Genomic DNA, 12,995 nt, shown 5'->3' on the forward strand with positions numbered 1-12,995 from the left:
GTGGGATGGAGAGAACAGGGTCAGCGGTAGCTGTGCTCCCACTCTCATCAGCCTCCTTCACTTAAAAAAAATAAGACTAAGTGCTTATTTTCAAGACCAGGTTTTATTTTCGGGGAAATACGGTATTACCCACACTCTGCATTGCTATGATAAAAGAGTCTGGTAAAATACATTGTATCTCCAGAAAATGATGAAAAAATGAAATTTGCTTGTGCCTGTTGATTTGCACAAGCCATGATGCCACTTGCCTTCATTTTGCACAGCTGCTCAATTGATTCTGGCTCTTGAACAGAAGGCAACCATAGCCCTTGTTTCTGCTTTCAACTGACTCACTTGGAAGAGAACTGGCACCAACTTTCCAGGGTGAGAGAAAGAGTAGGTGGGCACCTACTCTTCATATGGCTGTAAATAAATCTCATGCCAGTTGGAGCCAGGCTGACAAGCTCATCATATATTGGATGCACAAGGTATTTGTCAAGAATCTGCTTGGCAAGATCCAGAAAACATCTTTTGCATGTGGATTAAATTCCAGGATTAAAATACCAGCACATCTCCTGGTACAAGATGAAAAGAAACATATGTGCAGGCAAACCGTCTGGTAGTGAGCCCATGTAGCTGACAGGAACTGCTTAGCTGTGCCAGCAGGGTAGCTAGGGGATAGTTCACTTACATTGTCTGCAGAAATCAAACAGCTGACCCTTTTCAATGGACAGAACGCATCATATTGTCCATAAAAATGCCCACGACTTGGATTCCAAATCACATACTGGTTTCGTTCCCAAGTTAGCACATAAGCTGTTGGTCCCTGGCGGGAAAAATAAAGTTATTGACAATTTTCTCTTTCCTCTTCTACTATTTGCCTATTAGGCTTAAGACACAAATTCTGAATTAGTTAAAATGAAGAAGATAAGATAGGCTCTTTCAGGTGGTAAGTTGAATTATTTCAGTGTAAACTGAACCATTCTAATGAGCCAAAGGAAGAATGTAACAAACCCAATAATCCAGTTCAGCAGCATAGAAGGAAAATGTTCTTTTGGAAACTCTGGGATAACCTGCTCACTGTACAGGGGGGTAACCTCTGAACCAGGGTTTTTGTTGGCTTCTAAAATCAGTATGGACCATGACTAGTGAGGTAGCATGTTTTCTCATGTAAGGAAGTTTTATTGAAATGCAAAGCACAAACGCCTTACCTCCGGAACAGCATTCCCAATTAGAAGCCAGGCCTTTTTGCCAAGAGCAAGAAAATAATTACACAATAGCACAGCATGTTCTTCTTCGTCTCCAGCCAAAAGATCAAGGAACTGCTAACAAATGTGAGTAAACAAATGATGTTGTTAAAGATTATTTTGCATCACTGAATATTTTGGCTTAATTTAAGTTCCATTTAAGGAGGTAGAATTATGAAAGGGCAGCTATAAACTGCTACTACTTCAGTCTCCGGCTATGTAATGAAAACAGACAAATCTTATTTTCATTTAAAGTGGTTCAACTTAGAACTACATAATCAGAAAATAAATATTCTTAACAAATGCATAACATCCTTTTGTACAAGAATTAAGCCTACTGCAGCATGATTAAGGAAGGATAATTAGGGATTTCTAGACCAAACTGGACCACTAAAATTGAAAGCAAATGGGGCCTGCCTGAACAAAGCCTTTGATGTGATTTCAATTTCCATGGATTCTAAAAGGTCATATTATGCAGCAATTCAGTTTTTCAACTTTCCCCAAAGCTGATGTATGTAATCCAATGCAGAAGAGCATAATACTGTTAATGCCAACAAACATCACAACCCAGAGCAACTTTAATTATTCCACACACACACCTATTGTTTTGGCATAAATAATTACGAAAGAACTTCCTTTGATGATAAACACATAGTTCTGGACTAGGGGTGTCAAACTCGCATTGTCAGGTGATATATAGGGACTTTTTCTCCCTTTGCTAAACTGGGCTTGGGTATGGCCAGTTTGTGACACATCCAGCTCATGGACCACAAGTTTGACAGTTCTGTTCTAGACATTTGAAGCTTTCAACTTACATCAGAAGTACTCCACAGATCACAAATTCCAGCAAATGATACCATATCGGGTAAAAAAGGAATCAAGGATACGTATCGGGCAACTAATTCCTATATACAAAAAAGAAAAATCCTGTTATTAGTCTGAGGCCAAAGCTGCTGTTTTTATTATAAACACAAGACTTTATCCACTCTTTTGAAATGGTGGGTCTCTCTTGGTTTCTACTGGGCTTGTTGAAGGCAAGATCAGGTTTTCTTCCAGATTGGTTCCAAAATCATTCAATTTGGCTGCACTAAGTCAGGTCAGTGTCCTTGGGTTGACTGGTTCACTTCTCAGCTTGCCATGAAACAGACCCATTGAGATTTAATGTTAGCAAAACCAGTGATGTGCAGGCAGGGGAGGCACAGCCTCACCACTGTCAATTATGAAAAGGAAAAAAAATGTAAACGGGAAAAGGCGAGTGCTGAGGTTAGGCTAGCTAGCTGCTGCCTTACCGTGAATGACTGCCTGTTTAAAAAAGCCTCTAAAACAGCGCCCTCTACTATGAGGCAGGAGAACTGCATGCCTCATCTAGTCTGACTTTTTAGGCACTCGAGCAGTTAAGTGAGGGTTAAAAGCCTAAAAAAAATCCCGAGGTAGTTGAGGCATGCAGTTCTCCTGCCTCATAGTAGGGGGCACATTTTTAGAGGCTTCAACTCTGTCATTCTGTTTAAAGCTGCAGCGTCGCGCTCACTCTTCTTCCTCTCTTTCTCCGTTTCTGATGGCCCCTACCCCATGCTCCCTTTTTTCCTTCAAATTTTCTTTTTCCTTTAATAAATGCAATACTTAGGCATTCTCTCCTCTCCCGCGACACCCCACTGACTAAAGCACTTTCTTTCGCCCGCCTGAGCTCGCGGCAGAGCTCAGGCGGGCTGCTGCGAGCTCAGGCGGGCGAAAGAAAGTGCTTTAGTCCAATGTTTCTCAACCTTGGCGACTTTAAGTCCTGTGGACTTCAACTCCCAGAATCCCCCAGCCAGCACAGCTGGCTGGGGAATTCTGGGAGTTGAAGTCCACAGGACTTAAAGTCGCCAAGGTTGAGAAACACTGCTTTAGTCAGTGGGGTGTTGGGGGAGAGGAGAGAATGCTCAGACATCATTGCCTCACCAGCCATAAACCTCACCGCACGTCACTGAGCAAAACAAAGAATTGGTGCTCTCTGAGATTGGCTGTTTTCTTATAGATGTTTCATTATACAAACCAAGATTTAATTCTTTGCTTCAATAAAAGAGAAAATTTGAAGCTCAGGGTTGAAATAAGGGGTTTTTGGTGCTCTCCGAGCTTGCTTATTTTCTTGAAGACATTTCATTACCTAAACTAAGTAACACTAGCACTGATGACGTTAAATCTTGGTTTGCATATTACAGATGTACAAGTTCCTCAGAGAATAAAAATACGCACGGAGGTTTGCTGTGGACTGTCTGGATGAACTCGTAGGAGCTCGTCTGGGGGGTTGAGCGCTCTGATGAATCTCGTAACAAAGAGTGTTTTTCCACTGATGTCAATTACAGTGACCAGGCATTGGCGATCTGGAAATTTCAAGGCACAATCAGCTTTATATCTTTCAGCTGCTTGAAGAAGCTTCTCATCTTCTTGAGTGTCAAGCTTGAAGGGGAAAAAAAAATCCAGGTTATTTTTTTTAAAAAATGTTGCAACTAATGCATAAGTCCTAAATAGCTAATATGATCATAGCCACAGACCACTTCTGTCAAGATTAATGCTTTGGATAAAAATGATATTTCTTGTTATGGATGGAAAAAAGGCACCAGGAGGATATTCAAAAGATACTTTGATTTAATGAAACATCAGCCAAGGACCTCACTAGAGGGCAGAGTTAGTACCTGTCCATGACTCTTTAAAGCAGGTGCATCTTTTTCTGGAATTTCACAGCTATCCTGTGCCAAATGCCGGGGAGCTTGTCTTAACTGAGAGACATTTTCCACTGTTAATAAAACGTGGGGCACTGAAATACACATTTCCACCCATAATTCATTGCCAAATAAATACTCAAAGGTTTGACTCTTCTATGTATCTAATTCACAATATATTTCTCTCTTATTTAACTCTTTCACTTGTTTGCATCTCTTCAATTTCCTATTTCTCTTTTGATTCATTTTTCCCTTCCCTTTTTCTCTTATCTGTAAGTTCAGAAAATAGTGCAGTAATATAACAAAAGTCATGGCAATAGTTGTAACAGTAATAGTAAAGACTGGATATATCAGTATATTTTATCTCTACAGTATATTAAATAATCCCAATTCCCTACTCTGTCTCAGCACCAAACACACCACCTTAGAAGTACAGTGTGTCTTGAGAGATTTTGATGGTTCCTACATCTTGTTAACAAGTATGATGCTCTACATTACTATTGTCAAAATAACCAGACACATTTTATATCGTATAAACACTAATCTTAAGTGTACAAATGCACAGCAAACATAAGTAGTTCTAACCAAGCCCTGTTATTATTATTTTTAAAAAAATACATTTAAACATCATTTACCTTCTTCAACATTTCATGGTTCTACAAAGATTCAGGAAGGCCAGCAAGAAAAGGGTGGGGAGGAGAAATATGAACACAATGCAACAGCGCAGAATCATATAAAAACTAAGCTGTTAAAATAATAAGGGAAATGTTTGACTATTTAATTATTGTTTTTCCCAAAGTAGGAAGGAATTGTGATTATTAGGAAAAGCAGTGAGCTTTCTAGCAAGACATCATCACGGGAAGAAAAATCTGCTCATCTCTACTGAAACTAGATGACTGAAGTCACTCTCAAGGAAGAGTTAACGTAATCTTTGTTTCAAAGAAATCCTTCAAAATTTTGAAATTTCTGAAATCAAACCATCAAGAGAAGTCCGTAACAGTAATTGGACCTGGACATGAATTTTCATTGAGCAAGTTCTGATTAAAATGATGGGTTAAGGAAAAGGTTAATAGCACAAGAATTCCAAAGCTACTTTTGCTTCCAAATGGGAATGATATAGAAATAGAGATAGGTACATAGAGATAGAGAGAAAATATGCAATTAGATATGCAATTCAAAACTGTTACTTTGGCTTGTTTTTGCCTAAATTTATGCAGAAATGACAAGAAGCAAGAAACTGTTCTCTGGAGAAGTACTGTATATTGAATGCCCATCCCAAAACAGGCCTTCCCTTCCCTCTGCCAGCAGTGTGGAGCTTGAACTTATGAAAACATTGCTTCACTCTCCCAAATCCCCAACTTTATTCTCATCTTCTCAATTTATGGTTCAGTACCTATAGCTTCATCTTCAGTTATTTACAAGTGACGGTGGTTCAATAGCAACTTTAAGCCATATGCTGTTATACTGTTCTCTATATAAGGACTCTAGGCACACCCTTATATATTCTGTCATTAAGAAATTTTCAGGTAGAGTAGTTGTCCCCAATCTTTCCACCTCAGCGGCCCAGCCTGGCGCGGGGAGGTGTGAGTGGCAGCATGCATGTGCACACAGCTCCATTGATGTGAGTGGTGGGTTCACATGATCTCCACTTGCACAAATGGAGCTTTGCACATGAGCTGAGGGTGCTTGCGCTCATGCTCAAAGCTCCATTCACACGAATGGAGGGAGGTTGAGTGGAGGTTGCTTGTGTTATCTCACGAAGGGCGCTCTTGTGTGAAATTCCATTCGCATGAATGGAACTTCATGTAGAAGCACAAGCACCCTCCACTCAAGCACCCTCTGCTTGTGCAAATGGAGCTTTGTGTGCAAACGCAGGTGCCATCTACTCATGTGCGAAGATCCATTCACATGAGTGGAGGATATGTGCGCCCTTATCAATAGAGTTGTGCACACACACATACACCTGCCACTCACACAGACACACATGCCCCACACATTACCCGACAAATGTGCGCACACAAAAGTGCACCGACGAAACCGCGGCGAGAAAACCACGTCATACACGCGCCCACAACAACGTGCAGACAAAACCGCGCCCATAAAAGCGCGCTTTAAGTTAAGGTAAGGGAAGCGTGATTTAAGTTAAGGTAAGGGTTAGGGTTAGCTTCAGGGTTAGGTTCAGGGTTAGGTTTAGTGTTAGGTTTAGGTTAGGGTTAGGGTTATTTGGTTGTTATTACTTGTTCGTTGAAGGCGCGATTTTGTCGGCCTGCTGTTGTCCACGCGCTTCTGCACTCATTCGTCGGCACGATTTAGAACTTGCGGTTTCCTCGCCACGGTTTTGTCGGCGTGCTTTTGTTGACCGCGCATTTGTTGGTGAACCGCCCAGGCTGAGCCCTCAAGTTGGGAAGATTGGGGACCTTTCCACTGTTATTCAACCTGGAAATTTCTTCATGACAGGATAATAAGGTCCTTCAGTCCTTATATAGAGAACTGTAGAATGGCATTTCACTTAAGAGTTTCTGTTGGACCATCACCACTTGGAAATAAGGGAACTTGGAGTCCCCTTAAAACATCCAAGAAGGACTACTGTGGCATAGTATCCACCTGATTAATGTGAAGGCCCTTTAAATAGTAAAAACATGCAATAATTGTAGAGGTATGTTGTGCAACACTTCCTTGGAAAGAAAAATGAGCACGCCAAGGATAAATTGCACTTCAAGAAAGGTGCATACCTGTTCAATTAGAGTCCCATTTATTTGCTATTTACAGACTTTATGACAATGGAGGCAAACCACTTCCTACAATGTCCAAATTATGCCCAGAAATAAAACTTGTCCAGGTTTACCCTTTCTTGAATTGATTCTCCAGGAATGAGTTGAGGTTCAATTGTAATGAACAATGAAAGGTAGGAACCATCACTGAGTTGCTGTACGGAATCATATTTTCTGTCGTTTTCCACATTTTTCCCTTTGCTATAGCCAAGAAGAACAGGAGGAGTATCAATCTTAAATGTGCCATCAATCTAGATGAAGAGAAACAAAGAGTCTTGATTAAAAATAACAATAGCAATAGCACTTAAGGCTTATACACTGCCCCATGGTGCTTTATAGCACTCTCTCGATGGTCTACAGTGTCAGCATATTTCCCCCAACAATCTGGATCCTTATTTTATTAACCTTAGAAGGATGGAAGGCTGAATCAACCTGAAGCCCATCAGAATTGAACCTCAGGCTATGGGAAGTTAGCCTGGAATACTGCACTTTAACTATAATGCCACCAGGGCTCCTTAAACATTAATAGTCAAGAATGCTGCAATAAGTTATTTATATGCATGCTTGTGTGTAAAAAAACTTTCTTCAGCACTTACTCTTCCTTGAAAATATACTGTTGTAAATGGTATCCGAACCAATCCAAGCCAACGCTTTTCCATACAGGTATGGACTCCACCAACTTCTCTTTCACGGTCATCCTAAGAAAATGTCCCCAAAATCCTGATCAACATTTGCAAAAAGAACATGCTGAGCTTCCCTATTTCTCTCCCTAAAGTCTCTAGAATTAATGTATTTATTTAATTTGCCAAGTTACAAAGCTGTTTACCTCATAGTTGTGATTCTGGCAAGGGTGGGTTCCTGCCGGTTCTAACCGGTTCGGTAGAGGAGGTTCCACAAATCTACCGTGCCGGTTAAAACCCGGTGCAGGTGGAAGGAAGGAAGGAAGGAAGGAAGGAAGGAAGGAAGGAAGGGGCTTCTTCAGAGGACCCGAGGCAAGAGCAGTGTTGAAGTCCTCTCTGAAGCAGTGGAAAAGGTACCTGTGGGTTGGAGGGAGGGGGAGGAATTGAAACTTCACCCTCCTGTTGCTGTGCGGGGCTTTGGCCAAAGGCTGGAGGGAAGAACCCTGGCTCGCTTGTGCTCTCCCTTCCCAAGTGTAGTTTGATTGCAGGTGGAGCCACGTTGCCTTTTCAAATCTGTAACCAGTGAAGCTGGGCTGGATTTTTACATAGCCGATCCAGGAAAAGTTTGTGTGCTACTGCATGGCTCTTTGCCTGGCTTCCTGCCTCCTCCTATGGTCTCCTCAGTGCTCACTCGTGATCTCCCTCCCCAAATGTAACTTCCTCCCCAGGCCCCCATCCATTTCTCTCTCTCTCTCTCTCTCACACACACACACAGCTGAATAAAGCTATGTAAAAATCCAGCCCAGCTTCACTGATTACAAGTTTGAAAAGGCAATGTGGCTCCGCTTCCAATCAAACTTGAGGAGGGAGAGTATAAGCGAGCACTGAGGAGACCACAGGAGGAGGCAGGAAGCCAGGCAAAGAGCCATGCTGTAGCACACACACTTTCCCCCAGACTCTTTTCTTTCGGAAGGGTTGGATCGGCTCCCCTCTTGCTTCTCTGCCTCTCCTCTCACCACAGCCTGCCAGCAGGAGGTGAGTAGGTGGGCTTTGTTGCATTCCAGGCATTTCCCACCCAGACAGCAGGCTGCATTTGCAATGGGGGAGGTGTTTGGGAAAGGCAGCAGGGGAATGAGGGGGGATGGCAGAGGAGCTGCTTTCAAGCCATTGGAAAAGATATCCAATCCAACTTGTAATCAGTGAAGCTGTGTGTGTGTGTGTGTGTGTGTGTGTGTGTTTGTGAGAGAGTGAATGAGAGAGAGGGAAGGGGGTAGGAGAGATAATCCAATCCAACTTCTGTGTGTGTGTGTGAGAGAGAGAGGGGGGGAGGGAGGGAGGAAGGAGGGGAAGAAAAGGAAAGAAGGAAACTTCTTTCTCAAAAGAGAAAAACAAATACTGTCGCTTTAAATCAGAACTGAGCATGCCTGGCTGTGAAATTCTGGGAGTTGAAGTCCACAAGTCTTAATAACTTTAAATTGAAAAGGTGTAGGAAAGAACAAATTGGTTATATCGTTATATGTTATATGATTTTATGTTTTTGAAGTGCAATATGAGCCTTGTGTTTCTAAAAGGGTTTGGATAATTTCCTGCTTATGAATGGAGCCAAACTTTCTCTAGGGTCATTATCTCACTTCTATCTGGCAAGCATGTGGAATGAGCCTCAGGCAGGTTTCTTTGTTAGCAGAAAGAAAGAAAAACAGCACAGCAATTTAGGGCTAGAAGGCTACTAGGAGGTCATCTAGTCCAACCCCCTGCTGCAGCAGGAAACTTTACATTGTATGGATTATTTTGGTGCCTCTAAGAGAGAGGAAAATTGCCAGAAAGGAGAAATAGTTTACTAGGACAAGGCTGCCATGCAGAGGAAGGTAGAGAAAGTCCTTGACTTATGACTACAATTGAACCCAAAATTTTGGTTGCAAAGCAAGAGCATTGTTAAGTGAACACCACATTTTACCCAATCCATGACATCTCCTAGTGAGTGACATCAAGTTGGCCACTCCCACCAGGTCACATGACTGCCAAGCCACTCCCACAAAACAGGCTACACCTACAGAATAGGTCTAAAAAAATTTGAAACCCACCACTGGACTCTGGGTAACCAAAATACAATTAAAACCAACAAATAATAATAGTAATAACACCATAATAGCAGAGTGGCATTCAAAGTTAATCCAATCTAGTTCACAAATATAAAAAACACTCCAATATGGCGACGGTGAACAGCAGTTTTGAGCTTTGCCCTTTTTTACTCTCTGTTTTTACTCTTTCAGTACTTTTTCCACTTTTAAATTAATTTTTAAATTGCACCACTTGAGAGGTCAGCCTTTTACTCCAGCTTTCTATTCGTTATAATTTAAATAATGGGGAAGAGAAAGAAGAGCACTCTGCAGTACAGATTTTAACCAAACCCCTGAAAGCAGCAGAAAAGGGAACACTACGCAACGAATAAGCAGACAACTTCAGTGAGTAATTTTGCTCCTCCACCAGATAGATATAGCATTCATAACTCTTTGGAGAGGGATCTGTAGGTGAAAGGAGGATGCCAACAGCTTTTAGAATTTTCTCCCTCCTTGAAAGAGGATGCCTTTCTTCCCTGACTCCCACTGTTTATTCAGCAGCTGTGGGGATAATGTGAACCTCAAAAGGGAGAATGTAATGGATTTAATATCTAAGCAATGTCTGCTTACTGTGCAAACAGTGAGCTCAAATTTTGATATTTTAATCTCAATCAAAAATAAATGACTCATTAAGAGAGTCCTTTGTAAAGTATACTGAAAACCACCTTAACATAGTAGAAGCAATAAAGAAATATGTTGCTTACACCGATAAACTTCATGAGGCTAACAGGGAATTGAGAGCTGCACCACCCCTGAGTCTTCCAGAAGAGAAAAGAACAATGATGAGTCTAATTTTCAGGCACGAAAATAGCAGAGGCGAGACAAGTATAATTGTTACTTACAGATCAACCAGATAACCCTGAATATCTCCAATAACAGAGTTAACAGAACATTAAAAAAAACCTCAGCCACATTGTTCATTAGTGGTGGATCTCTAGTATTTAATCCAGCCTCTGGTAACTTGCAGCCAAACTGTTGTCACAATTAGATAATTCCAAATATAAAGATCTGTCTTCTTTTGTCTTCTTCGAATTCAGATGTGAATATAGAGTAACAGAGTTGGAAGGGACCTTGTAGGTCATTTAGTCCAACCCACTGCCCAAGCAGGATACCCCATACCATTTATGATAAATGGCAGTCCAATCTCTTCTTGAAAGCTTCCAGTGACGAAGCTCCACAACTTCCAAAGGCAAGCTGTTCCATTGTTGATTGTTCTCACCATCAGAAAATTTCTCCTTACTTCTAGCTTGAATCTCTCCTTGATCAGCTTCCATCCATTATTCCTTGTCTGGCCGTCAGTGCCTTGGAAAATAGCTTGACCCCCTCCTCTCTGTGGCAGCCCCTCAAATATTGGAACACTGCTATCATGTCTGCCTTGGTCTTTCTTTTCACTAGAGTAGCCATGCCAAGTTTTTGCAACCGTTCATCATATGTTTTAACCTTCAGGAATTCATCCAATGGTAATACATCTTTATATTCTGTTCTATATAGAATTGTTTATCTTTTCTTACAAAAACTTTTCAACATCATCTCCATAGTCTTCACTTATAGCTTATATAAAATTTCATATTATCAATCTAGTGTGTATTATTATCTAGTGTATGCATTATTATCATTGTTAATCATTTATTTGACTATAACTATTATTACTTTATCTTATACATAATACTCAAAATTTAACTAAGTTTAACTTAATTTTTATTGTAATATTTCATTTCATCATCCTGTGTCCTTTCAGTAGTAGTGCAGTCCAATATCTCTTGCCATTTGTAAAATCTGCATTCTAATTGTTTTCTTAATGTCTTATGTGGACTTCTCTTGGCAGCTTGTTGTTCATTGCATATCTTGTAAAGACTCGAAACCCTCCATCTGTTCCTTCCATCAGCTTGCCTTTGATTATCACTAGTGCTTCAGCCAAAATTACTCTCATTGTTTCTGCCAGATTTTCTCCCTTTTCTTCTTCCATGTTTTGAAGCCTGAGATAGAGTTCCACTTCGTCGATCTCTCCTTTCAATATTTCACACATATCATTTCCCTCCATTCTCGGTTTGCTGTCAATGTCAACCATTTTTCTTATCATTTTGTTCATATTTTTCTGAAATTTTTTGAATATTCTCAAATGTTATCATTTTGTAAATATTCTCAGCTCTTCCCTCCATTCTTTCTGTTCTTTGTTCTATAATCTCAAGTCCCTTTTCAATGTTCTCAGTACTTATTATTACTTTATGAATTTCTAGCATAATTATTTGCAATGTTAATTCCTTTTCTTCTTCATGTTGCACCATTTTTCCAGGTTGTAATCACTGCCACTAAAACATCCAAGGATTTTTGCTAGGTTTCAAACAAATTCACTATAATCTTTCAAATGAAGGCTTTCTCTTTACTCCATTCCAGCTACTGATAGTACTTCAAAAGAGCACCTGTATAAACAAACTGTGCTCTTCCCAGCAAAATCAAGGACTTTGAGATATCAGATATTCAAAGAAAGTAGTGTTTCCAAGCCTCCAGCCTCTAGGTGGCAGTGTTACTTCTTTTTCCTCTGCTTTTAACCCTCTCTTTGTTCTGAGTTTAAGAAAAAAAATGTTTAAAAGGTAAAATTCAACCGAGCATTGAAAGAGATTCTTGATCCACAAATACAAAAAGGAAGGAAAAATAGAAGAAAGAAAAAAGAGACCAGTCCAATTTAAAAAGTAAGAGGCATTTGTAAGAATTCCATCCATAAAAAACAAAGTTAAAGAAAGATAGATAACACACTAATTTTAATATAGGCTTAATCCGCCGCTTGCTCTCTTCTTCTTCAATTTTAATTTTACTCTAAGTCTTTTTGGGTGTTCTCTTCTCTAATTGTAAAATTTTTCTCACTATTTTGACATATTCTCTCTTCTGCTTTCTTTCTGTTCAGAGGCTGTCCCAACCTTCTGCAGCTTCAATGGCTGCTTCTCTTGTAGCTGAAAAAAAAAGAGCTTCTACTGGATCGATCAGGGGCTGTGTGATGCCCCTGAGATCAACAGGACATGCTGTTGCTCCTGCCCTCTGCAACATCTTGCCCCGATGTGAGGTTGGCCCCAACCCTCCTATCTTTTTGTAAGGGCCTAAAGACCTGGCTCTGACAGTTGGCCTAAGCCCCAATGGGGAATAGCACAATGGAGGTGGTTGATCAGGTAACAACAGATCCTATATCCCCCATTCTGCCTCTGGTCTCCCCATGTGTCCTTGGTTTTTAATTCTTGCTTTTAATTTATCTATGTTTGTATGTATATAGTATGTATACTGTATTTAGCAGTGATGTGCGGTGAGGTTTATGGCTGGTAAGGCACTGACACAGGGGTTTCAATTTTTTTTAGACTTGTGGACTTCAACTCCCAGAATTCCACAGCCAGGCATGCTCAGTTCCGATTTAAAGCAACAGCATACAGCATCCCCATTCCCCTGCTGCCTTCCGATCCGAGCCTTTGATTGCAGGTGGAGCCATGTTGCCTTTTCAAACTTGTAATCAGTGAAGCTGGGCTATACTTTTATCCAGCTCTGTGTGTGTGTGTGGCGCAGTGGTTAAATGCAGCAC

General features: G+C 40.7%; 1 protein-coding gene across 1 annotated transcript in view; it reads right to left on the minus strand.

The window, feature by feature from the left end:
• Window positions 1–12,995, minus strand: part of CC2D2A (coiled-coil and C2 domain containing 2A) — a 105,690-nt gene that overhangs the window by 14,760 nt on the left and 77,935 nt on the right. The window contains exons 26-31 of the mRNA XM_032224660.1: window positions 7,293–7,394; window positions 6,771–6,947; window positions 3,459–3,662; window positions 2,042–2,131; window positions 1,191–1,304; window positions 671–805 (exon numbers count right to left, since the gene is read on the minus strand). Coding sequence (XP_032080551.1) covers window positions 671–805; window positions 1,191–1,304; window positions 2,042–2,131; window positions 3,459–3,662; window positions 6,771–6,947; window positions 7,293–7,394 — 822 coding nt within the window. The remainder of the gene's footprint in view (window positions 1–670; window positions 806–1,190; window positions 1,305–2,041; window positions 2,132–3,458; window positions 3,663–6,770; window positions 6,948–7,292; window positions 7,395–12,995) is intronic.

Source organism: Thamnophis elegans, chromosome 9, assembly GCF_009769535.1.
Source record: "Thamnophis elegans isolate rThaEle1 chromosome 9, rThaEle1.pri, whole genome shotgun sequence".
In the NCBI taxonomy this organism is placed as follows: Eukaryota; Metazoa; Chordata; class Lepidosauria; order Squamata; family Colubridae; genus Thamnophis; species Thamnophis elegans.